The sequence below is a fragment of the Mustelus asterias genome, chromosome 3 (genome assembly GCF_964213995.1).
Source record: "Mustelus asterias chromosome 3, sMusAst1.hap1.1, whole genome shotgun sequence".
NCBI classification, from domain to species: Eukaryota; Metazoa; Chordata; class Chondrichthyes; order Carcharhiniformes; family Triakidae; genus Mustelus; species Mustelus asterias.
The window spans coordinates 52,415,245-52,443,204 of NC_135803.1; the positions used below are offsets into that span (position 1 = coordinate 52,415,245).

General features: G+C 38.5%; 1 protein-coding gene across 4 annotated transcripts in view; it reads right to left on the reverse strand.

Annotated features, from left to right (window-relative positions):
• Positions 1 to 27,960, reverse strand: part of LOC144483837 (paired box protein Pax-3-like) — an 87,547-nt gene that overhangs the window by 8,621 nt on the left and 50,966 nt on the right. For all 4 annotated transcript variants that reach the window (XM_078202424.1, XM_078202398.1, XM_078202418.1 and 1 more), the window contains 3 exons: positions 27,656 to 27,855; positions 23,793 to 23,958; positions 20,402 to 20,616 (listed from right to left, as the gene is read on the reverse strand). In XM_078202424.1, the coding sequence (XP_078058550.1) occupies positions 20,402 to 20,616; positions 23,793 to 23,958; positions 27,656 to 27,855 (581 nt within the window). The remainder of the gene's footprint in view (positions 1 to 20,401; positions 20,617 to 23,792; positions 23,959 to 27,655; positions 27,856 to 27,960) is intronic.

The following is a 27,960-nucleotide window of genomic DNA, read 5'->3' on the forward strand; positions in this document are numbered from 1 at the left end:
AGATACTTTGATCCTATCATTTCTCATTGGTCCTTTTGTATATTCATTCACAGCATGTGGGCAGCGCTGGAAAGGTCAACACTTATTTGCAATCCCTAATTGCCCTCCAGAAGGTGGTGGTAAGTTGCCATCTTAAACTGTCAAAGACAGTGAACCTGCTCCCATAGATGTGTTAGAATCAGAGAGTGGAAGCATTGATTTCCTACTGTGCGGAAAGAAGCCATTGAGCCCATCAAGCCTGCACCGACAACAATCCCACGCAGACCCTATTCCCATAACCCCATGTATTTACTCTGCTAATCTCCCTGATACTAAGGGCCAATTTAGCCTGGCCAATCAACCTAACCCGTACATCTTTGGTCTGTGGAAGGAAACCGGAGCACCCGGAGGAAACCCAAGCAGATATGAGGAGAATGTATAAACTCCAGACCGACAGTCAGCTGAGGCCGGAATTGAACCCGGGTCCCTCGCGTTGTGAGGCAGCAGTGCTAACCACTGTGCCACCCGGATTAGTTAGGTAGGGACTTCCAGGATTTTGATTCAGCAACGATGAAGGAACAGTAATATATTTGCAAGTTATGATGGATCATGACTTGAGGGGGAGCTTGAAGGTAGTAGCACTCCCATGCACCTGTTCTTGTCCCTCTTGGAGGTAAAGTGTATCTTTCAATTGCTGGAGGAGGAGCCTTGGTGAGTTGCTGCAGGACATTTCATAGATGATACACTATGCAGACGTGGGCCAAGACTTTCCAGCTTAGCCCACCTTGGAATCATCTGGTCCTTCAGAAAGTCCGCTGCATCCCCCACAGCGGGTCCCGCCACAGTGGGGGGGGGGGCAGCAAATTCCAGCCATGGTCCGATGGTAGTGGAGTCAGTGAATAAATAAGATGATGGATAAGTTACTGGTCAAATAGACTGCTTTATCCTGGATGGTGTTGAGATCTTGAGTGTTGTTGGGCTTGCATTCATCCAGGCATGTAGAGAGTATTCCATCACACACTTGTGTCTTGTAAATGTTAAAAAGATTTGGAGAGGCAGAAGGTTAGTTGCTCAGTGCAGAACTCCCAACCTCTGACTTGCTCTTGGAGGCTCAGTTTTGATGTTGGAGACCTAGTTAGGTTTCTAGTCAATGGTGGCCTTCTGGATGTAGTGATTTGGGGATTAGGTGATGGTAGTGGCATTGAAAATCAAAAGGAGACGAGGCTCTCTCTGGTGAGAGGTAGTCATTGCCTGACCCTTGTGTTACATGTCTACAGGTGTACGGTGGAGTACAATGTGAAACTCAGCTCTAATACTACCAAAAGTTAAATAACTTGTTAACACACAGTGTAAACTCACACTTAGAATGCCATTTCGGACAAGGTTCTGAAGAGTGATTAGTCCCTGAGGAACTACAGTCAAGTTTGAGTCAGCACCTTCAGGAGGAGAACATAGTTTATGGGTAGGTGGAAAATGTTTGAAAACTTCTAGAAACAAGTAGCATCTTTTATGTTTGGCTTTTGTTGAATAAGTTTGGTAACTTCATTCGCTGAATTTGTCACAGGGCTATTTTTTTTCTGAAAACATAACTCAGATTAATTTCCACAATTTAATGCAGAATTTTATACAATCGGATCATAAAAGTTTTTTTCAGGATTAAATGCACCTATTGTGTGTTTTAAGATAGTGGTTGCGCCTGGGCCATATTATCACAAGTTAACCATCTACCAGTGATAGCCATTTCAAATGCATGTTGACCATGGAGTCCATTAACTGTTTACATTGATTTCCAATAATATTTTAGCATAAAAATTCAGAAAAATCAATTCTTTTGGAACAATTTGTGATAAACTCATACATGTCTATTGAGTAACGTTTTCTGCCCTGAGTGGTTTACTGTTGATAAGAATGCTCCAGGAATCAACCTGCAGTTGATTAACAGCAAAATAATTAGATTTTAGTAATTTCTGCATGGTTCTTTGAGAACAAGAAAAAGAAAGTAGCCTCGAGGCACAGTGTGTCAGTTAAGGTATTTCAATGTGACCTTCTCACTTAAAGCATGGAGTTACAGGAAGGGCAGAACTAGTCTGCAGAAAATCATACTGCAAGTTCTGAATGAAAGCAGGACTAGTGGAGAGCATCCACCCCCTGCCTGTGGTACCAGGGTGTTTCCATCCATAAAGAGATGATTCTCATATGCCCGAGAGTAAAAGTTGGATTTCCTGAAGAATTGACAATTTTCAGTTTTGAAATTTGCAAAAGCTTTATGAGACAGGGTACAGACAAAATAACTAAGTATGTATGTTGGCATTCAATCAACAGTGCAGTCATTACTGCTTCTCTCTGAAAAAAGAACCTTTCCAACATTTTCAACCTCTGGCCTCTCTCAGATGAGATTACTAAGAAAGCACCATTTTATTCCGTAGACTAATGTCCACTGGGAACAAAGTTAAGACGGCAAAAACTAATTTAACTTGGTATTAAGTGCTGAGATGAATTCATAAATTCATGGTGAAATTTATAGTGAATGGGAAAGAAACTAAAACCTTCTGAATAGTTGAAAGACTGTATTGGTTTTCAATTTTATGGCAATTTAACCTCAGATCTTTTTAAAAACACTAATAATTTCATAATCTGCTTGTATAACATTCTGAAAGAAATCCTGGAAATGCATTATCTACTTATTAAATTGTATTAATGAGAAAAGAATGAGATATGTACTTTTATTATGATATGGAATGAATTGCATTGATCTTTGGTACATTATAAAATGGCAAGCTTCAATGCACATTCCAATTGCAAAGGAATTTGCATTTCTGACAAAAATAGCCTATGATTTGCCTTCTTTAAAATGTGATATTAGAGTCTGTTCATTATTGTTTAACTGTGACTACAAGGGAAATTTGAGATCTATACTAGAAAGCATTAGCAAAACAATGTTTCCTATCTGTAAGTGCTGTAACTTGTGTGCAAGGAAAATGCTGTCGGAATCAGTTGAAATGCTTTTGCAAAAGCTAAATCTTCGTTTACTCATTGTGTCACGTTAAATGTATCTTCTAGCGAAAGGCTAGAGGTTCTTGTTCCAAGAGAACCCTTGTTTACATGAATCTATACAGTGTTTCATATCAGGAAGTGACTGATCATTGCTTCAACTGAAGGCAGGAACAAATTCATGTTCAGTTATGGTTAACATCTCAGCTTGAGATTGAGCAAAACTATACCTTAATGCTGCAACTTTGGCAACTGTACCTTGTTCAGAATTTGAGTGTGTAAATAAAAAAGTTATTGCTCACACAGCTTGATTTCTATCCTATTTTTAGTATTCGAGAGCGACTACCTGCTTGGCTTGTCTCAACAAGTAAAAATTGCATGAGCAATCAGAGGTCAGTCTAATAGTGACTTATTTGCTCACTCCACAAATGTTCTAAAGCACAGCATTAAAGAACATTGGCCCCAAAAACATGCAGGTCTTTTGGCAAATTCTTTCATAACTTCAGCTTGAGTTCGGCAAGAGGTCCCACAAAATATGCCGGCCACAGCCTTCCCTGTAGACTTTGGGAAACCCTCCTGAGTTCCCTACATGTGGTCTCTTGCAAAGCAGAGGGAAGGCAAGGAATGGGAATTTCTGCTTCTCCTGTCTGCTAACCCAATGTTAATTTGGTGCTCTTCCACTGACCTAAGTCATTTTGGCAGCACTCATTGGGTAACTGCTGGGATGGTGGCCTGTGACAACTCGGAATCAAGTGTGTCAGCTTGGAATAATCTAAGCTTAACCTGAAATTGACTGCATCTGTAGCCCGTATATACAACCGTGAAAGCATTTCCTGTGGCTGGAATAGAATCAAAATGTTTTAAAATGTGTCACAAATACCATAAATATACTTTAGGACCTACATCACAGCTGATCTGTAGAAATTATTCCAGAAATCTAGAGTTCTGGTCATGTTTAGCATGTGCGACAATGCTTGTAAAAGATTATGCTGCATCACGGCATGCTTTTAAAAGATCTCCACTAGCTTCCTGTCGTGATTTCATTTCTAAGATTCACTATCTTGTCAACTTTTTCTAATCACTTCGAAGTCTTTCTGGTAGCCAGAGGTCAGTACCTAACAACTTGTGCATATGTGTTTGTGCATTTAAGGCATTTCCGCTACTCTGCCACAGTAGAACTGCACAACTTAACTTTACCTCCCTGAACACATTACTGTTCAAAATGCAACAAATTGTAGATTGCTTGCTACAGTATATCTTCAATATAAGATTCAGTGAGAGTTCAGATTACATGCTTTAAGATTCAAGACACTAGTGTCCATTGAGCTGTGCGATACATCAACTCCACTTTATAGGCTAACAGTGGAGGATTAGCTCTACCATGGTAGGTAGTCACTTCATTATATTAAGAGCTGTATTTCCAAATTCATTTAAATGATAAGTGAATTGAAAGACTGGAATTGTTTCACTCTAAATGGAAATTCACTATATTGAGTTCACTTTAAGCAAGTTCCACTGGATAAGCCTTAATGCTGCAAGTGTACTGATTGCTGGAAGGTGAAGCAGTAAAAGCTGAAATGATACGAGTATTAAATTTAGTCATTTGACTTAATTATATCCAAACCTCCATTATAACAAGGGAAAAACACCTGAAAACTGAACTATGGAACTCTTCAAATAAGCGTTATAAATTCTCCCTAATTAACAATTGACCCAGAACTGAATGGGGACTGACAACACCAAAGAAGAAGTATACAATTTCTCTTTTCCTGGCCAATATTTTGGACTGGCCCTACAGCTGGCTTAAAGTAAATAAGCAAATAAACTTGAAAACATCACAAACTGCTCCCGGTGCATGAACTGTAATATTTGTCGTCATGGTTCACAAAATTGCTCATCTATGCAAACTTATTCCAGCTGCTACTGGCTAGGACAATAACCAGAAAACAAATCCACACTTAAATTCCAAAAATTAGACAAAGATCAGTATGTTAAACTTAAACAATCTGAATCTATATAACAAATGTGTAACCTTCAAGTGTAGTTGGCCAACAAGGATCAACTCTCACCAAACCTAGGTAACATTCTCATCATCATTGGTACAGTAATAAAATACTTTGATGTTAACAGCGCCTTAGGTGCATTTACTATCAACTCACATAGCATAAACTTCTTTGCGATTCTGTGAAACAGTGCTTTTGTCAACTACAAGTTTTATGTGTATTTTTTTTAAGTATCTGATACCATATTATTTTGTCTCCAGTTTGTAACAGAACTTCTAAGGGCTTGAGTTATATGTAAATCTGAGGATTGAAATGAAATCTGTTCTGTGACCCTTTGTAACTTTAAATTTAGAGTGTACATATCTGATTGTGCATGAGTACACCCAAATGAGTTACTGGTAAATTGAAGTTTTTCATTTTCTTATCAGTGGCATTTAAATATTTTTCTCTCTTCTGCTCATATGTTCTCAATCATCAACCTTCATAATATTTTCATATGAAAAAAAATTACAATGAACTATGACTATACAACGTAGGAAAATGATTTTTTTTAACCATTGTATCATTTTACATTTTTAATATATCCATTATGGCCTTTACATAACTTGAATGCGTACCTGTTTGGAATAAGTCAAAATATGTCTACATAAAAAATTGTATCAATTCTACGTCAAAGAAAGCTAAAGAGGGAAATTGTTAGTATGAAATTTAGATCAATGTAGGCATAAATTCCAATTCAAAATCAGATGGAATTACATAAATAAAAATTAACACTATAATGCATTGCAATCACTAAATTTTGAAAAATAATGATTAAACTTGATAATCTTACCAAAAAAGTATATAACATGCTGGATTTCTTTTGTATGCTATATTTTACATAATATAGTTGCAAAATACACTTTTACTTTAGATAGTTTTCTCATTATTAGTTTGTATTCCATATCAAAGTGTATCAATTTAATATGCTAACAAATCACCTGATTGTGGTATTGATAAATGAGCAAAACAGATATGAACATTTGGATAAATTAGATTTTAGTTATCCTAAGACAGACTGGGATAAGACAAAAGTTCAGACTAAAAGAAGGAGGTGCTCTTGGAATTCATCCAGGATTGTTACCTTAATTACTATATTATGCATTCAGTAAAGAAAGATGCAGTCCTGGATCGAGTTCCAGGTAATGCAGCAGATAATAAATGGGATAGATTCTATAAGTGGTATGGAAGCCATTCTTCTTCAGCAATATTTAACCAGACAATAAAGGCTAAAACCTAACTAAAATGTAACAAAGGAGACTGACTGTTTCAACTAGCTGATGAATTAGTAACAAGTGGGTATAGACTGCATAGTTCCTTGCAGAATAAAAGGAGAAGTTAAAGCATTATTTTCACAAAGACGCTTAATAGAACATGAAACACTTTATCAAATGAGGCTATTACCAAGAGACTTTGTGCCAATTTTTTTCCAAGCAGACATGCATACAACAGGGAGGGCGGTAGCAGGCTGGAAACTTGTTTGTGCTGTCAGTCTGTTTTGCTTTGCCTCTTTAACCCTATCCACAGCAAAGAATCATACTTCTGGGTTTCGCCAACAATCAGAGGGCATGCAGGATGATAAAGGGATTTTTATAGTTAAAGGAACCCTGGCAAGACCAGAATGGCTGATCTGTTCACTGACACCTGAGGCTTCAGTGGCTACCACAATGGAAAGGAGGCTTAGGATGTCAGCTCCCTAGTCTCCCACTCTTACCTGGAGGTCCTGCTGCAGGATTTGTAGAACTGAATGAGCTAATGTTTACTACGGATGGGAAGAACAGGCCACCCTGTCCAATTTACGGTCTTTTGACTAAGATCAAGCATTAGATCAAGCCCAAGATGTGGTGAAATGCCTTATCTTGCCAGCTTGAATCTTGCTTGTCTCTCTTATGGGGACCATGAATTGGATTCAATTAGATTGTGAATTTGATTTATGGAGCAAGTGAGGAATGGATTTGGGTCTCGGTCCACTCTGAGCATTGGCTTTGTAACTTTAAGGATGGAGTAGAAAAAAATGGAATTGATTGAGGAAGTGACCATTGGTCCCTCCAACCTGGAGACACTGCGTTCAGAGGGTTCAGGAGGCCAAAAAAGGTAAGTGCAGTAACAAATTTCAGGTGTCAAGCTCCACACCCTGACTTTCCCACCATTCTCCTACACAGTACTCCTCAAACCATCACATATCACAGCTCCACTCATTCCTGTCTGCCAAGGCAGCTCCATACAGCCCCATCTGTGCAGTCAATGGGCAGATTTACCTTCAGATTTGTGTCATTTCATATTCATGCCTCACTCATGCTCCGCAAATGTTGTTCTTCCCCAAAGCCATTCTGAACATCCCTTGGAAGAAAAGAGAGCACACAGAGGCAGAGGCCAAGAATGGGAGGGCAAGACCCTTCAATAATGGCTATCTTGGCAGCCATCAACAGTGCTTCCCCATCTAGTCCAGTCCAGTAGGAAGGAGGTCTTGTTCCAAGATGCTGGAGATGTCAGAAATGATCTGCCTTGAGATCCTGAGCTGATATGTTGAAAAGCATGTTCCACAGCCTTTAGATCTTGCGTTGAGCGTCTGGCCTCCTTATAGCCATATCTCAGTGCCCATCCCCACTGCCCTGTGTAACAACAAGTGGCTACATAAGCTGCTCCCACGCCACAGTGAAGGCTGATAACAGGGAAGTGAAGATAAAGGTAAGTGAAGTCCCAGACAGGTGAACTGACATCCAAGAAATTGGAAATCACCTGTCAAGTACTGAGAGCACACTCTGAGGAGGAATGTAGTGTGCAGTAGCCATTCACCGAGGCATGGCTGCAGCTACTCACTTTCACTGTTTGTAGGCTTCCCAGACTATCAACTTCACATTGTGGCCCTGACACAGCTCAGGAAACCCGAGTGCTGGTTGGTAAAGGCAGAATGCTGGGTTAAGTCATAAGGAGTTGACTGACTTGGATTTTCACAATAACATAGAGCATTTGGAAGCAGTGGCAGCAGCTGAAATCTAGATCTCCTGCTCCCAAAAATGGCACCGACCATTTTCACATGACAGGAATGGATCTGGGTTGGGAATTGCACATGCACATTTCACAGAGACAGCTGCATTTATAAATTGCCAGTGCGTCCACTCATGTCTAACTTTGGTGACCCAGGTGTATGAAACACCATGTGCACAGATTAGACTGAGTAGCAGCATGTCTAAAATTTGTGGAGTTCTTTGGAGAGGTGGGCTACCATTTTGAGGAGATAGGATGCCCATTTTGATTTGGTCCCAGGACACCTTTCACGGAGGTCAGGTCCCTCTTGGGAGAGGTAAGGTGCCTCTTGGGATTGTTAAATGTAGATTTGAAAGTGTATTTCAAGTGCATAAGCCCATTAACTGTCAAGATCCTTGGAACTGTCACATGTGTTGAAATGAACTGTTAAAGGAAAATGTCAAAAGCAACTAGCAAACTGTCAAGGTATTTACAACTTCTGCCTTTTAAATCTTTGAAAAAATGTCTGGAGTGTTTTTTAAAAATGCTTGCCTTTTCAGTTTGTTGACATAAGCCTGAGGTTTGCCTTTACTATATTAGTGCTGCATGAGGAATTTCACAACCTTCCATATCACAGTAGGGTGCCTGCCATTTCACAGTTTGATTGATAGATCCAAGTGTTGGTATGAGTTGCTATTAAGTTGGCATAGGGGCTATAAAGTGCTATTGGAGTAAGAAGGGCATTTGGGGTAACATAGGAGCCATAAAGAGCTATGGCATGTGTGGGGAGACTGGGTTTGCATGGATGGAGTATGGGAAGTGTGTGGGGATGAGGAGTGAGGTTGGAAAGACATTTAATGTTCTACTTTTTTTAAAAATTTCAATACAATGCTGGAACCCAGAGGCAGGCCTTTTGCCTCTATACCCAGCAGACTCCACACTCATTCTGGGGCCACTCAGCCCCACCCCCAGAGAACTCCACCAGCCCAGAACCAAAATTCCAACTTCCGGGGCACTCTCTTGCAATGTCAGGTTTGGGGATCAGAAAATGACTTAACTCCGTGTTCCCAACCTGGGAGCAAAATCCAGATGTGTTATATTGTAATTGCCTATTCCATAGCTCCACAGGGATTTCCCACTCACCTGCAACCCACCCAGGGCTGGAATTCTTCAACTGATCACACCGGCAGGATCTTCTGGTCCCGCCGATGGTGCATCCCAGTTGCGGGTTTCCCAGCGGTGTGGGGTGCAGTCAATGGGAAATCCTATTGACGGTGGCAGGACCAGAAGATCTAGCCACCAGTGAATGGCGCCCTGCCTCCTGCCATGAGAAACACGCGGAGGGGAGGCCAGAGAATTCCCCCCTAGGTTAAATCCATCTTGGATTCATGACTGAACACCATTCTTTGGAGCTTTAACCCACTCCGCTGTCTACACCCAACTACATCCCCCCTTGACAATTAAATCTCTGTCCTGTGGCACCATTTAAAAAAAATAATTGTTTAAACATTTTTCAAGGACAGAATAAAATGTAGGATAATGGAATTGCAGTAGTGAGCTCCAGTTCATCAGTTCACACTAGCTGAACACAACAGAACAACTGGCCTCCTTCCATGCTGTAATTTCTATAAAAATCAACAATCTTGTTTTAAGTCACCACACACTACAATAATTACCCTGACATATTTTCCAATATTTAAAGTCTATGTTGAACATCATCAACAAACCTGCCTTGAATGACTTCAACTCCGTGGAAAATGTAATCAACAACTACACAACTTGCCACCAAGTGTTAAAATTAATCTCAAATACGATGTGCCTATCAGATCTGTGTCATTCAACTGGCCTATGGTAAGTGGCTCAGTAATAGTTCAATACTATAATGAGATGGTTGTAGCTTTGAATGAGAACTATAATTTGGACACACTCCACGGCTATGTTAATCATTTTTGGAATATTATAAGAATACTGTACTATCAACAGATGCAGAATATCTTAACTTTAGCCAAATAACTTAAATATCAATTCATAGCAATTTGAGCAATTTATTCTCTGAAAATTCCATTTTCTTCACCAAATTCTCTGGCAAAGATAAATAATTAAAAGGTGTTGAAATTTTTTCTCGTTTTTCACTTGGTTCCTTTTAACATGATAAAAGAATGCTGTAAAATATTTGTTTTTGATGGATTGAAGACATTCATTACAGATTTTACAGCATTTTGTTTACCTATAAGTTTAAAGAACGACTTGCACAGTAGTCAGCCACATTATAGAAAAACTTAAAGCTTGATAAATGGGAAACATTGTCCAGGGGGTTGTGGGTTGTGGACTGCTCCACTCCTGCCCCGCCAGGTGGTGCAATAAGAAAGGGGGGGCTGACATCTAGAGGGTTGCCATGATGCACGCAGGTCAGCCCCCCAAATGAGGTTCCCTCATTCTTTCCTGACCTTTATCATTTAGGCCATTAGAAACAGTCTGCCCACTCTCGCCTGCCTGCCCATGCCAGCCATACTATGGCATGAGCAGCATAATATCCAGATCAATAGACTTGCTAGCAAGCCTATTGTTGGATGGGTGGGCTGCCAATTATTGCGCCCACCTGCCTACTGTTGAAGGTGGGCAGAAAAGTGTTGGGCTTCCTGACCTATTTTATACGCTTTCTCCTACCCTATCCTATCAAAAACATGCCCAGCGGAAGCATGTAAAATCCAGCCCTGGGTAAGAAAGCAGCTATCTGTACTTCTAGTTTTAACTGCGTTTTAATAAGTGAACTTGAAACAAAGCAGCATAAATATTTTACTATGGGGCCATTCATGCCACACTCTGCTGCAGCCAAGTTGGAGAATTTGACGGCCAGCCAAATCTCTGTTCACTGCGGCAGGATGGGAAAATCCCGTTGGCTGTGAACGGTGGTATGATTTCCAAGACTTTCATTTAAAAAGTTATACACCAGAATTTTCCCATCCCACCTACCAAGAGAATTGTAGCAGGCAAGTCACGGACTATGCAAAGGTCTGTTGACCTCAGGAGAGATTTTCCAGACTTTGGGTGAGCGTAGCTGGAAAATCCCACCCATATTCTTTTTAACCTTGAACATCAAAAGGAGGAAGTAAAATAACTTTTTTTATTTTTAAATCCGTGATCTTTAAATCCTATATTAAAATATTTCCATATTTTTTGAAAATCCAGGAAATAAAGATGGTACAATGGCAAAAAATAGCTGGAAACAAAGGCCCTTACATTATGCTGTGAGGTACTGATACATGACTGATTAACTCTGAAATTCTCCTGCTAATTTAGCACAGGCACTAACACAGTTAAAATAAATGGATTAGGTTTTTCCCTAAAAGAGCAGGGGGAGGAATTTCAGACAAACTCTGTGTCTTGGGCCTCATGGCCTGCAGTATAATTTCAGAGCAAATTAAATTGTTAACCTGGCTACTTGAATTACTGTCAGGCAAGTGGCATTCAATAGATACAAACAGAAGCTGGAAAATCAGTAAGCAAGGATACTAACAATTTTTATTAGCATAACTACGGAAAAAGATCCAGCGAAGTGTCACTCATTTCCTCCAAGCCAAATTAGTATCCTTTACATTTACATTTGAAAACTAGGGCAATTCAGACTTCTGCAAAAGAGATGGTGTTGATCTGAATAGGCAGGCATGAGCAATAAATGTACCTCTTCTAAACTTAATTAAATGAAAATAAAAATGGAAATCCTTGGCTCTCACCCTCAAAAACACACAAGGATTTCTCATGCACACTTTCCAATTGCCATCAGCTGATGCTAGAATACAAGCTAATATTTGATGACCTAAGGATTTTGTTCATTTCCTGGAATTAAAATTTCATAAATATCATAAATCAGAAAATTCTTCAGAAGTAACGAGAAATCATTAAAAGATCTAGGGTGTGAAATTGGGTCTTTGGCAATAATTTTCAAAACAGGTGATTAAGAATCAGTAGCACATTTTGCACTTTGCCTGATTCTTTCACCCTGATTATTTTATCTTTTCCTACTAGCAACTAGTAATTGACAGTTAGAATCAATACCAAATAAGCAAACTAAAAACAACTAGTAGTAGAATAACTTGAATTTAATACACCAACAGGAATGTAAACTAAAGAATCACTATGTTATTTGATTCAAATAAATGCTCTTTTGTTTTCTACTGCTAATATTTTGTACATTGGCGATTTGTAGAAAAGTGCTTTGAAGATGGTGAGGCTAAGGTACTTTCTTTATATTTAGATTTGGTGTCTAGATATATATCTAAGTAAAATGCACAACCATCACATAATTCACTTCTGGTGGTGCCAATTTAACAATATTCAGGGTTGAGACTGAGCAGCATTTTAATAGTGACAGAGAAACAAAGGGCTCTTAGCATAAAATTTGTGAAATCAAGTTCTAATTTGAAGTAAATGAAACAGTATTGCAATGCCCGCACAGATTCTGTGAGGGAGTGTTGAATTAAATTGCTCCTGACATCATTAAAATCGCAGCCGTTAAGAGTAATTTGATGTGAATAAACAGTAAAATATTTCACAGCGAGATATCACACAAAAAGCCCATGGTACTGGTAAAGTCAGTGAAGGAATGCTGCCTTTAATACCAAAGCCCATCTGTGAAAACCATAGACCATGTTAAGTGAATCAAATTTTCTGATGGACGATTATATTTCATTTCTCTTTCCTCTGAACCAGAAAACTGCACTGTATTAAAAAAAATACATTTTATTCACAGATTAATAATCCATCTTTTGCCACTGTGGTGCATCATCTCGAGAATCAAATTGCTAGCAAAAGCTATACCGTATTTCATTATTCTCAACCTAAATAAGGTCTTCCTCATACATATTTTCTTGCAGCGAATTAACATTCTTGTTTCAAACTCCACTGACAGTTTTTAGATTCAGAAATGTATTATACAGGAGCCGACGACATACTCCTTTCTGACCCTTACACATTTGCTTTCTGTCATTTACAGAACATGCTGTCAGTGGAATCCTGATAAATGCTCTTGAAGATGTCACAGCAAAGCTTGGCCTTAATGCGAAACACATGCGGGTCAGTAACCCTCCATTCATCATCAAGAAGAGGGTCAAGCTACTGCTGGATCATTGATGGTCAAAAGCAATTAACCCTTTCATTTACTATTTCTGACAGGAGTATTCGGAGTGGGATTCTCCATTGCCGTGGATTAATCACCAATGTGGGTAGTTTCATCTTTTTTTATTACTTTACAAGCTGTTAATGTCAGACCAAACTTTGACAAGTCAAAATAATAGGAGGAAAGAAAGCACAACTGATTTCCAAAACTGCACTTTGTATATGGTTTAAGGCCATTTCCTCTTTAAAGATCTGTTAAATAGTTTGACATTTATCTTGTTTTTTTTTCATCTTGTATAATCTCAGCACTTCCATTGAAGCCACTGGAAAATAAAATCGGTCGACATGTAAAACAGGCAGCCGACCCAATCCTGTCAATTTCTTGTTGGTCGGGTTAGGTTAAAAATATCCCCAGAGAGTTTTCTTTCTGTGGGTGTCCTTGTGGACTAGTCATCTATGTGGCACTTTATCAAAAGCTTTGCTGCAAGCTGATTAAACAACATCCACTGTGTTCCCCCTTCCAAGGAGTTTGTTATCTCCTCAAAGAACTCTAACAGATTCGTCAGGCATGATCTCCCTCTTATAAAGCCATACTGGCTCCCTATTATAACGCTGTGTTTCTCAAGGCTCCTTCAGGATGCTATCCACTGCTTTCCTGATCATCTTTTTCTCAGTTTTTTTTAATGGATTGTGTGATTACACCAAAGATATTTTTAGATTTAACTTCTCTATGGTCGTTGAATGTTTCAGCAAGGTCTCTGGTGTTCACATTCCCACTTTCCATCACTTTTCCATATAGCTCTGGTGCCTAAGGTGTTGGTCAGTCTTTTTTCCCTTATTGACCTCTCTTCGCTGCAAAATGTTCAGTTGATACAATGATCGGAACTTTACGCTACTTGTATATTGGAAGGGGAATAGTTTTGAACAAGTTCATTGTCACTTTCTCTGGCTTTTAAACTCAACCCTCCATCTATGCAGTTCAAAAATCTTGTTTTTCCCTTTTTTAAAACTGCCACACACTGTGCTAATGTGTTCAGCGAGTACCCCCAAACAGTTCTTCTGTGCTCTATCTTGTAGATAAATCCCTTTTACTTTGTCGGGTTATTTCAATGTTCCCACTTTTGGACAAATTTATTGAGCAGCAACATATAATATTGATTTTCTAACCAGTGCTCCCTTTCAGAGTGGGCCAGTGAATTTAGTCTCCGAATTCAACTTTCCCCAATCTGATTATTTGTATTAATCCATTATATTAAATGGCATTTGCCACTTGCCAGACTAGCTACTTAATTTAACAAAATAAATTACCCATAGTTTTGCATGAAGTTTCAGAAATATTCTGATTTTTTTATACAGTATTGCTGATGTTATTTATCAGGTTCTTTGCCGTTCTTTGCCGTTACCTGTCTTTGGGGTTTAATTTACAGTGTAAGTGGTATTGCATCAATGCTTTTTGAGATTAAAATTAAACATTATAAAAGTCACAAAACCAAGAAATGAAAAGATGAGACAAGCAGTTTACAAAACTTTGTAGTGTTAGTTCTGCCTATATTGCATTTTGCTTTCGACGGACATATTCTCAGATGTCTATGACTCCTTTCCTTATCCACTGACATATGGCTAAATGATATGTAAATTAGAAAAAAAGTGCATGAAATAATGTGTCTCAATTGCATTGTTACTCAATCAGAAGTGAAAAATTGGTTTAGTCCAGTACCTGGGACTAACTATTTAGTTAAAAAAAACTGAACTCTTGATTTGATAAATAAATTTCCAATAAGAAACAGCACATATTGAATAACTATTTTGTTTTTCCTACCGGTTGAAAATACTTCCATTTGAATTCAGAATGTACAAAGCTACAAATACTACATTCTGTGGTGTAATGTTCTCTCCTGCACATCCAGTTGAAACTTTACACTGATATTGCATTGAACTTTTTAATTTTAAGAACATGCATTACATTTTAATGAAAGGCAGCCAGAAAGGGAGAAGAAACTTGTTACCTGCAATCTTTCAAAAATTGAGGTCTTAACAATTATTAAACAGTGGAATCAAATAACAAACGGTTGAGTTGATGTTTCGATGCATTCTGACACAAAGGCAGGATAGGGTTTTGCAATATTGTCTGTACCTTCAGGAGAGGTACCAGTTGAACAATATTTGCAGCATTGTTGGGAAAGGAGAATCATTGGGAAAGTACTCCAGGCAGATTTTATATATCTCCTTATTACAAGCTTTTACATTACAGTAGGGACATGTGTTAGATGTGTTTTAATACGCCAACCAGTCTCTTGTGATATTAGTCAAGGTAATCTGCAGTCTGGCATTAATATTTCACTGATAAGGTAGCATTGTATTTAAACTATCATGTCCCTTTAAGACTATTTCTCAGGTATTCCCTGTGGTATAGCCTAAATAAGCTCATTTACAGGGTAATTATTGGAGATTGGTAACTCCTGCAGTTGTGAAGAGGCAGGATGTCAGGTCAGAAAGAATTGATAGGAAATAACTTTTTTCTCTTTGACTTATACTTTTAATGAATAAAAGCTTGAAGTAAGTGTTTAAATATTAATACATGTTCATAAAGAAACTATTGAGATTTTCCATAATGTATTAATCTTGTAGCATATTCTGGATAATCAAATACATAACAGTGGCTCCTTACTAAAGAAAATGTACAACGTTCTTCTACCAAGTTTTGCCATTTTGTATCATGCGTTGCAATATTTTTGTCACAATGGCTTGAAATATGCATTCATTCAAAACACAGATCAGAAGGCAACAGATCAGCAACAACAAACTCCAGGGACTCCAAGACTGGGAAGTCATTGAGAGTCTTAACCTTTCACACATAAAAACTGCATTCACATGACACTCTCAACAAGGCGGTCTTTGGAAGCTACACAAAAAGTACGTTAGTCAGGGATGAAGTACAAAGAAGTTATTTTACTTGTTCTTATATTAAGAGTCATAAACAATGAGATATTGCAGAGGTAATGATTTTTGAGTTTATGAAAGTATATAGTGATGTATACTTTAAACCTATTTTTAAAATACTTTAAAGAGGCCTCTAACAAAGTTAAATACATTAGCATAACTTTGAATTTCAGATGATGCAGATAAATTGTTCCAGCTTTGGTCTTGTGGTTTACGACATGATCTAAATGCTTCGATACTGTGTGTGCTTTGTAACTCATTCCTGTGTATCCATGATTCTTTATGCATCACATGGAGTTGAACTAGATCTTATTACCTATAATATCACTGCTCAGAATGAAAGGGCACTTAGTTCCCACACCAATATGGACATAAATTCTAGATTCCTTCATGGTTTCAAAACAGTGAAAGACATTTAATCCATACAGTAATAAAACTGAACTTGATGGATTACACACCAGAAGAGGATTTTGATCAAAGACTTCTGCAATATTACTGCAGTATACATATTTTAACAACTGCTTATATTATTATCAATGGGGAAATACAGCTTGCAGAACAATACTCAAAAGTTAAACTAATTTGGAAAGAAAATGCATTATAGCACCTCGTGGAATGATCAAGTAATGTTTTTTAATTGTAATTGAAATGTCGGGATTCGCTGAAAGTATCGAATGACGGAGTAGTAAACATGAGAAAAAATGAAAAGTTCCAAGGCATAGAATGGTCTTTTTAAAAATTCCTTCAACAAAGCTATTAGCTTGCACCTATTAAATTTATTCCAAGAAAGCACCATTTGAAAGAAAATGATTAGCACGTGTAAATGATATATTAAAATGAAGAATGGGGCCTACTGCGATTACACAATTTATATACTACATTCGTCCCATGAGTCAGTGATGCTGTAACAACCCTGGTTTCACTCATCCTTCCTGTGTTCTAAAGCCCTGGGTCATAAAAACAAAGGTCTTTCCTCAGAAGCTAAGGATGAAAGTAGATCAGAGACTTTCAGCCTGTCACCTTTGAGTAGACACTGGCTGATAACATCTACAGATGTGCAACTGAGTTAATTCTTTCTTTATTTATTCTCCATCTAAAACCACGCTAATATTTATTGATTTTTGATACAGACGTTGTAATAAATGGTGAATAAAATTATTAGGGGAAAAGATGTTTCAGATGCTAGTATTTTGAATGTGGAGGTGACAGGCCAAATGGCCATTTCTCATCTTATATATTCCTATGTTCTTATAAAATTAGTAAGAGTTGAAAGAGCAGCTTGGCGCAGAAACCATTTTTTTTCTAACCGATTCCCTGGTGATATTTGTGACACTGATGAGTTCTTTTGAAATACGATGACTTGGGTTCACAACATTTATGGAATTACCAGTATCGTTCTGGCATAACAGGTCTATTGGCATAGAAAGTCTCCTAGATTTGAAATTTGTATTGATTGTGACTGTGTTGGTGTATGACTCAATATTCCCATCACACTTGATTTTGGCTTGACCATGACATTCACATGTGCTGGACTGTACCCCAAGCTGCACTCTCAGCTGGTTAAATGTATGCCAGAGCGAAAGGGAGTGCAAAATACAAAATAAAAAATAAACAGCCAAAGAAAAGTCAGAACTGAAATATCGCAAGTTTTTTGAAAACAGATCTGGATTTTTTTCTCACACGGGCTGGAACACAAAGGACTTAGGCTTCAGCCATAGCCTTGGTCAGACCAAATCTGGAGAACTGTATTAGTTTGGGCCACCACACCTCTGGAAGGATATATCAGCTTTGGGAAAGGGTGGGGTGTAAAATTTCCAGAGTTATAGCAGGGCTTAAAGGATTAAATTGTGTGAACAGGTTGCACAAATTTATCTTATATTTCCTTTCATATAGAGAGGAGTGGGGGGAGAACGTAATCTAATTGAGGTGCTTAAAACGATAAAAGGATTTGATGGGGCAGACAAAAACAATCATCTATTTACTCTAGGTGGGGAATTCAGAACAAGAGGGCAAAATCTTAAAATGAGATAAATCTTTCCTGGGTGTGATTATCAAGGAATATGAGTAAATGGGGAGGAAATGCAGATCAGCCTTGATCTAATTGAATGATGCAACATGATTGAGGGGCAGAATATTCTATTCCTGTTCCCTTATGCTATAATTTTACATAACTTGTGAGCCTGATTTTAACCCATTCAAAACCATTCCACTTGCAAAGAGTTAAAATCAACCTGTGAGTACACTTTCTCATTCCTGGATTATGCAGTGTCAAGATAGGCGCAAGGCAAAAGTGCACAAATATAAATAATTTCTGAATGCTGAACCGCAGCTTGTCAAGAATTATTCTTCATCGCAAACCAACAGTTTCCTCAACAGAACTGAAAGATAGCAATAGATGATGGTGCCGCTGTCCAAAGATGTGCGGGTTACGTGGATTGGCCATGCTAAATTGTCCCTTAGTGTCCCCTTAGGGGGATTAGTGGGATAAATGTGAGGTTACGGAGCTGGGGCCAGCGGTGGGCTTGGATAAGATGCTCTGTCAGAGAGTCGGTGCAGACTCAATGGGCCGAATGGCCTTCTTCTCCATTGTAGGGATTGTATGATTATTTTACTTCAAGGGCGATCTTCTCAGGAAATGACAGTATCAAAGCACCTCCATTGCAATGACATATTTGTCGCATACAGAGGTCACAATATTCATGACAACAGAACCAATAAATGAGATGGCAATGTGAAGAGCTTTTGAGTATTTTCAACACAAGACATTTAGAATTTCTCATTCCATAGTGTTTGATGCAGCTACACGCTTAATCAATTTCTTGTGGAAAAAGAAAATAAGATGTCAATTAATTGTGTGCTCAACGTGAAAATAAACCAGGAAGGTTCCTATTTGCCTTAAGGGGAAATTTGTTTATTCAGTCTTTATAGTTTTACAATACTCTGAACTGTTGGGTCTCTGAGTTATCAGTGCGCTGCAGAAAGCAGAAACAACATTGTGTGATGCAACTGCACATTAAATAAAGAATAAAAAGCCACAGATGCAAGGAGTCATTTTGGCCACCCTTTGTGCCATTAGAATCTAATTTTCTGCCTATTAAAATGTCCCTTACTATTCAGGCGGTAGCAGTAGCCAATGATTGGTGTGTAATTGACTATAATTGTCTTTTCACTTTTCATTTATGTCATTCCGTGCTTCCTTCTGTTCTTCAATTTATAGAAAGATTTTCAAGAAAATCCTACCTTTAACACTCTATCTCCTAGCTTTGAAATGACTCACTTTTAATTATAGATTCCGGTCCCTTGTGACCAATATTAAAAATTAACTGGTGTACATATCAGATGACACCTGTGTCCAACTTACGCTGACAAATGGAGACAGTATATTTTAATAAAACGATAATGTCAACTTTCCACCAGCTGGTAATACATTTAAAAAGTTTAAGGCCTTTCCAATGCTATCTGCAATCATTCCATCTGAGGATAATTTACTGACCCACTGGTAACAAAATGGATGTTCTGCAGAGTAGCAACATTCCGATATTAAATGTTAAAATCGCTTAACAAAGCATTGAAAGATAACCCATACATTTTAATCAAAAGGGCAAGTCAACATTGACAGTTCCTATTTGTGCACCTAATATTATTTCCTGAGCTACATTCAGCAAATAGAGTGGCTATTAATCATGTAGAATCAGTACAATCTCATCTAAAAGAGGTCCTTGTAGAAACAGCTCACTGGGCATACTGTTTGTCAATTACTCTTATGCTTTTTATCAATTCTCTCTTGAAATTCGCTGTTCAGTCTATAGATTTACTATATATAAAGTAGCACTTTTGAATCACACCCCAAACATTGTATGTTGCATATATCAGTCAGTGCCTGAATCAAAATGAAGAATGGTAAAATATACTTGTTAGGCACAATAACAGAAAAAAAACAAAGCATGCATGAAGCAACTGAAATAAAGATGTGAATTGCAAGGTCGGGAACATTTATCAATACTGCTGTTACAGTAACTTTGAATTTCACATTGGATAATAGTTTTAGTTCCATTTGTCAATACTTCTTAGTAGCTATTCTAAATATCATGTTTCAATTATTTTTCCACTGTGTGACTGAATTTTATTTTTTTTCTAAAAAATGATAGATGCAGCAAAATGTTTATCTTCTGAAGTGTCAAGGGAAGCAAGTATCTGAAAGATTAGTTTGAACAATGAGTAGCCACAAACTCACAGTCACATGAGCTGCACAGACAGATTTGTGCAATGATTTAAGTTTAGAAAATGCTTCTTCAGTTTTGCCTTGGGTAGTAAACTATTTGGTTCACAGATACAGTAGACACCCTGTTTTGAATCACAAAACTGACCTGAGGTGAGAGGCCGTTGCTAACTGTTGGGTTCATGGGATTGGTAGAGCCTGTAGGAGACACAAAGCTGTCTGTGTACCCTGAAAATCCATGCCTGCTGGTGGATAAGCAGTAAGCTGAACTGCTGTCTGGAGTAGAAGGGAGGCTGCTCTGGTGAACTGATGTCGGAGGCAGAGGCTGTGGCCTGTGAACTGTGTTGCTTGGATCTGAGATTGCTGAAAGCACAATAACATTTATTGTATCATTAATGCTGCATCATTTTCATTTCGTAAGAAACAATTCAATTGGGTCCAAAGGCAATGTGCGCATGTAACTGTTAAATTGTCAAAAAATACTTTAAAATGGTGATTACGAAAACATTTAAAATTTCAGAATTAATATTATAGTTTGATAATGCACTGTCTGCAGGAAAAAGTGACTGGAAAGTCTTTTTTTATTTGTTTATAAACACACATTGTGGTAATGTAAATGCCATCATTGCCAAGTGGCCCTTACATTTCATGTTACAGTGAACAAAATGATTTGAAGGCAAAGTATAGTGTTGGCATGGAGCCTCACTAGACAGAAAAGCAGGTCAGAGGATCTGATTCATCACCATACCTGATTAGCAACCCTCCAAATTTCCAGTGATTGATTTAAAAGCTGGAAAACCTAGAGTGCTACAAATTGGACACACTGGTCTAGATTTTCCCTGAACAGAGTAAATCCTGATGTCAGGACCATATGTGGGTCCCAAGCGCATAATGTAGGCAGCCGGACTGCAGTGGCAGGAGGCAGCTTCTAATCAGCCACCGCAGGGCTTGCAGTTAAGGATGGCAGAATGTTTCTCCACTGCCAATCCGATCAGTGCCTCTCATGGCAGCACCAAGAGAGATGGCCAACACTGAGGTTGCAGGGAGAATGAAAGGCCACCTCCATTTTGAGGCACCCTTACTGGGGAGTAAGAATTTTTTTTTCTTCTCGTCAGAGTCAGGCAATTAGACTACAACAGTTAGAGTGGTAATTTCTCTAAACCCATTGGCCATGGAGGTGGCCTTTGCAACGAGGCTTGGAGCCTCTGGCTCTGATGCCCGCCACCTCCTCACCCTTCTTGTACCTGGCTTATCCGACAGAGCCCATTCACCACTGGCAAAATGCCAGCAGCCCCTCTCAAAATGCCCCCCCCCCCCCCAAGAGGTCATTAATTATTTCAATTCACTGACCATCTCCAGGTGGGCAGCAGGTTGGCAACATGGCCCAGCAGTGGGACTGCAAGAGGATCCCTCTTGCCATGGCTCCGCAGCATTTTAGGAGGAACCCACCTCCTAGCTTGCCACCTGCTAATTCTGCTCAATGTAGCCTATCCCAAGTCTTCAACCTGTGTTCAATCAAGTAAGGGTGCATTTTGGGAGCATAATCTTACAAAACCTATCTTTTGTTTAGCTTTTTTCCTCTCGAGCAAAAATAGTATTTGCTAAATGTTCTCTCAGAAAGACAACAAACACTCATCCTTCTTACTAGTACAATAGCAATTGCACCTCATTTAACATACCAAATACATGTTACATTAAAGACAGCCTCAATATGATTAAAAGAGATGCATTATAATGTCTTGCATTATATATTGTTGGATTGATCACTCCACACTATAAACAGAACAATATTTAGTACCATAAATGTTCTCTTAAATATTTATGAATAATATTGGACTTCACCTGTACTGAGAAATGTATGCATATATTTTACATCCCCTTGTCATTTTCTATTTGCATGAAGAGTGCAGGTGTAGAAAGGTTCAAAAAGCCTGACTTTTGACCATTCAAAATCCATTCACTTGCATAGCATTAAAATTGAGCCCTTGCATCATGTCTGCCTCGAAATTCTAGAGATTGGAGGGCAATTTCATTCTTTTCCACCATTATGCATCGCTACCTATTTTAGCATCAGTTCCTCTTAACGTGCATTAGCTCTCAGTTCTTTCCACTCTGGGGCCTGGTTTTATATCCTGCCCATGTTGATGGGATGAAAGTCTCCAGTGTCTGCTGGCTGCAAGGGTCCCATATAATAATGGTGAGCCTTCCTGTAATCAGTCCCTAGTGAATGTGGATCCATTCACTAATTTGAGCTAAATTGGACATTTCAAGGTGGAAATAGGTTTTCGGTTGTGGTTTGGAATGAGCAACTTCAATGGAAGAAAAATATGATCGCAGTGTAAAATGGGCTGCTGATTTGCTGTCACTCATTTTACACTCCAACCAAAGAAGAATTTCACTCCACCCTTCATTTCTTATTTAAGATGGAAAAGATAAATGAGAGCAGTAGAGAGGTACAATTACGTAAGCATCTATGAGTGGAAATATTTCCTCCATGGACTATGCTATAATGAAATGCTCAGCATTGTTTATGCAAAAGTTTATGATTTTGTTACACACGGATTGTGGAGGCAATCTTTTACCATGTGGGGAAGTGTAAAGTGAGTTTAACTTCACATTGAATGTGATTGATAGCACTAGGTCCCAAACTGGTAAGTTTTCCATTTCCTTGTGCCAACATCTTGAGGATAAAAATTCACCCCAAAATGTTTCCTTAAATCTACACACTAAACTTGTTTGATAGCTATTTAGCATAACTGGAGGTTATTTCAATGCCATGCAACATCTGGAAAAAATGACTGCAGCAGAAATGTCAAACCGCTTTTAGGAACCGTACAGAAAAGCCTCGTAGGCACAGAGATCAAAACAAATGGAAAAACTTCATTACTGGGGGGTAGAAAACAAATTAATAACAATTATTAAAATTTTGTTTAGTTGCCCCACAATTTTAAAAATGATTGAGCTATTCTTAAATAATTTTGCAGAATAACCACCTTTACCATCAGAATAGGGGATCTCCAATATTTAAATAGCATTGGAGAAAAAATTGTCTTGAGGCATTAGCACTGGATGAGCCAATTGTTATGTCCCACTTGATATTTTTATTTAGTTCTACTGAACTCAATGGGATGAAGCATCAGATTGTAATATTACAGGCAGCCTAAACCATAATAACCATTAACACCACCACTCAAGAAGAATTTCTACCCCTATCTTTATTCTCCCAAGCTAGGGTAATACAGAATGTAGCTGAAGGAAATATCACATCAGATGCTGTAGCTATTGTGAAATTATTTCCTTTTTCTTTCCTTCTGGAACAGTTCACTTTTCTTACTGCACCATTATAATCATAAGCAATAAAGACAAAAGCCAATGCTAAATTCTGGGGCTTTTTTCTGAAAGTTTCTTGGCTTATTCTAAATAATTCAGGAGCACACAGATCTGGGCAGATGCTTTGAATTGACAATTCCGAAATCTTGTGCTGTAAGAGATACAGACATCAAATGTTCACATAGCTTAAATAGGAGGATTTGTTTTACCCTGTGGTATGGATGTAGGAGGATAACTGGCATCAGACAGCTGATAAGGAGACAACGCTGGCATTGCTGTAGGTGGGAATCCTCCAGGGATCAGGTGATTAAATGCCAATAGTTGATTGGCTCCTGCTTGTTTCCTCCAACGAGCACGGCGATTGCTGAACCAAACCTAATAAATTAAACAGGATCACTTCCAGGACAGTTTTAATTGAATTGAATTTATTTTAGCACAATTATCACTATAATTAAAGTGTGAATAATAAAATGAAAATAAACGAGGATGAGCAGAGTAATTCACAGCTCGTGTGCAAAATAAAACGCCCACTAAATGTGAAGTGAAATATTCCAATATACTGATTCAATTTTGAAATATGTTTACTTAAGACTGCATTGGGACTATTGAAAATTAGCATGATGTAACTCAAAATATTCTAATTGAGCCAAATATATATCTATATACCAGTATTAATGATGCATTGAAGATTTACATGATTAGGCAATTATTTGCAGCAATCCTGATGGAATGATTTTGGAAATTAAGCTATTACAAATCTCAAACTCTCCAGGACGATGCCAAAGTAAATGCCAAATGCAAAAGTCTCCTCTATCTTTACCCAAATATTGCTGCAATCAGTGACCTTTAGGCTAACTCAATAGGGCATGCTCAGACTCACTAGGAATAAGGAATTTTCAAGGAAATAAGACTTTCAATAATCTGGTATAAATCTGGGCACGTTCCAGTTCATGTGAAGGTGTCTGTACAGAACCTGAACACTTCCTGAACAAATCCAACATCTATTCCTTTTATTTTCAAAAACATGTACAGCTCCTAATTTATTTCTGTGCAAATGATAATTGTGTGGAATTAAACATGTCGAAGTTCTTAAGCAGTTAACTGTCATCAGGTGTTTTATTGCAGTGCAGATGTTTTGGGATAACGGTCTCGATTTAAAAGGAGCAAAGAACCGTCATATGGCTGTCATTTTTTTTTTAAGTGTTAAAATTTATTACAAGAAATAAAAGTTGGCAGACTTAGTATTCCTACTGTTTGAGAAAAGTTAAATTCCCAACACTGAACCATCGTGAAGAAGTCACTGATTGACTTAAATCTGTCATTCATGCTGGGTTTAGTAAAAGATCCATATGTTAGTTGTTCTGGGGAATTTAGCAGGGAAGTAGATCACAGCAAGCCACATAAAAGATGATAGGCCTCATGAGACCAAATGAAGCTGTGAGGAATGCAGAGAAGTCACAGGGTTAAAGCTACATTGTGGCAGCTGCTGCATTAATGTGGCTCCTGCATGCACTGAAGGGCAAGTACTTAGAAAGTGTTAGTACTCGTACTTCACTCACAATCACTCCTGGAGCTCTGAAAGTTGAATGTTTGTGTAGATAATAAAGATTTTGATGGTGAACGGCAATTACATTATGTGTTGCAGCTCTTGTTATTTTCCAGCACTCCTTTGTGATGTTAGACAAATGCCCCAACATGTGTGAGATAATACATCTATAGAGAGAGGCAACTACCCTAAATTACTTTAACCAGCCCCATAACCACAGCACTTTTCCTTCCTTGTCATGTGATCCCACAGGTGTCGATAGCCCTCTAGTGTCTCAACAGAGCAGCCAGTGTGTTGGATATTGCTTGAGTGTTGGAATTGGTGGACTATTCAATATGGGATTATTGCAGTTGAGTCTGACAGAGTTCTTATGTGATGGCCATTCATGCACATTTTCTAACTGAGTGCCAGGATAATGATTGAGAGTAGAAGCCTGGTTAATTGCTCCTCCTTTTAACCATGCGGCTTTGAGGTCCATTTGTAGTTCCTAACCAAGATCAACAAAATATGGGGATCGAACCTGACACCATTCTGGTCCATCTTACTTAGGATCCTCTTAGGTAGTGCACGACAAGCCATCAGGGCAGCTATCCAAAATTATTAATGCTTAATGTCATAGTGGTGATGAGGTGCAGTCCAAGAAGAAACAAGCCATTGACTCTTGTTCATTATTACTGACTTGCTTAATTTTCGAGATCAGCCATGCTATCAGGGAGAAATAGTGATGCCTATTTTGATATGGAGCATAGGTTCAGCAGGCAGCGAGTGGAAGGCACTGACCATTTTGATGGTCAGGATGCACTTAAAAATATTTGATAGAAGCGCTGTCCATGCTTTTCCAGATCTGATACACAACTTACTGATTGGGCATGGTGGACTCGTGAGAAATCCAACAACTCAGTCACTAAGACAGATCTGGGGAATTCTGCATTATAGGTGAGATCCAGGCAAGGAGTGATGGTAATTGAGTAAGTAAGCAGGCAAGAGAATTTTTGTTGTACAGCTAAATGTACATTTAGGCTAGTCTTGAAAAATGCACCTGAAAGAATGCAGCAGCCATTTCATCTCCAGAAATCCCTTCAAGGCTGCATTCCTAATCTTGCAACTGGATGGTGGTTGCACAGTGCAAATGCAATGTAATTACCCTTCAAAATTGTTGTAGGGTGTTATGTACGTCATATGACACCAGTTTACAGATAGCAGTGAGATAGCCTCAATGCCTTAAATTTGTGCTTTGGGTGGGGAAATATTCTTACTGCTCCCAGCTTTCTACTCCTGGGCCCCTGCAGACATACTGTTCTGAAAAGGTTCCAGCACAATCCCCACGTCTAACTTGCTTGGGTCACCCCTCCACTGGTGGATCCATCAAGAGGCCAGAAATGGTCTCCCACCTCATTTGGAGGCTAATGCTGGGCTTGTGCTTAAGAGAATGCAAGTCCAGTGATGCTGAATTTGAGAAGCACTAAGAATCCTGGAGGCCTGGGAACACATAACTGCCACTGCAGTTTCTGCCTCCACTTTCTCTTCCCTAGGCAAAATGAACAGGAAAATCTTTGATATTTTCAGGGAAAGAGACAGTGAGTGGAAATAGAGCAAAGGGCTCTAGAGGAGGAAATTGGCAATGACACAGACAGAGACACCATGACATTGTTCTCCTATAGTACTGAAGTTCTAATTGTAATGGGGTCATTTCCAACTCACTGCTGGAGCAATGTGGAAAGCAAAATTGGATGATTTCTACAATGATAGTTGTAGCTTATGAGTTTTGAGCAATATGAGTGAACAACTTTCATTCTACATTAATATATTGTGATATAATGCTCTGATTCTTCAAATTTGTTCCCAAGCAAAAGGATAGTTAATGACAATAATCCATAACACATATTATCTGCACGCAAGTTAAATCTGTGCTATAACGAGTATGTATTAATGTGTAGTAATTTCTCCCGTTCAGGTCGTAACCCACATTATTAGTATAAATAAAACTCTTCTGGTGTAGAGCAGTTTCATTTATGTCATTGATAAGGCCTAATGATAAATGCTCTTGGCTATGTTTATCAGCAGCAAAGAAGCCACTCTATGATTACTTTGTTCTCATCTACACTCAGTCACACGCTTAACGTCATTTCATTTTAGGTACTGTGTGCATCTGAGCACAGGTGTATATATCAGATCAATCTGCTTTAAGATGCTTGAAAGCTCCAAACTTATTACATCGCATCCAAAAACTCTTAATAAACAGGGGATTGGTTTATCACAGAGCACTGTGTTCAGTAATGCAATAAATCAGAGTGTATTTATTAAATCAGCCTGAGATTTTTGAAATCCAACAAAAGTACTTCAAAATACATTCAACGAACTAAACTGACTAAACTCAATTTTTCACGTAATGAACAAATCAAATTCGTTTTGAAATAATGCCTTCTATGAAATTTCACAAATGATTAATGTTTAGAATTTAGTATTGCTCTTTGGCGCATAATACACAGACAATGTACAATTTCAGCTGACAAATCATTGTGTTACCTGTACTCGTGCCTCTGTGAGCTTAGCTCTCTGTGCAAGTTCCTCTCGAGTGTAAATGTCCGGATAGTGAGTTCTCTCAAATGCTCTTTCTAATTCCTCCAGCTGCTCTGCTGTAAATGTTGTGCGGCTACGACGCTGTTTCCTCTTTAGAGGGAGGTCAGGCTCCGAGTCGATATCTGATGCCTCGTCTGAATTATTTGCTGTGAGAAACAAGTTAAATTAATGATCTGTAGTACAGAGACATGTGACAACAATTTCACAGTTGGGTTAATTCACAAAAGCAAATGTTTATAACCTGATTTGTG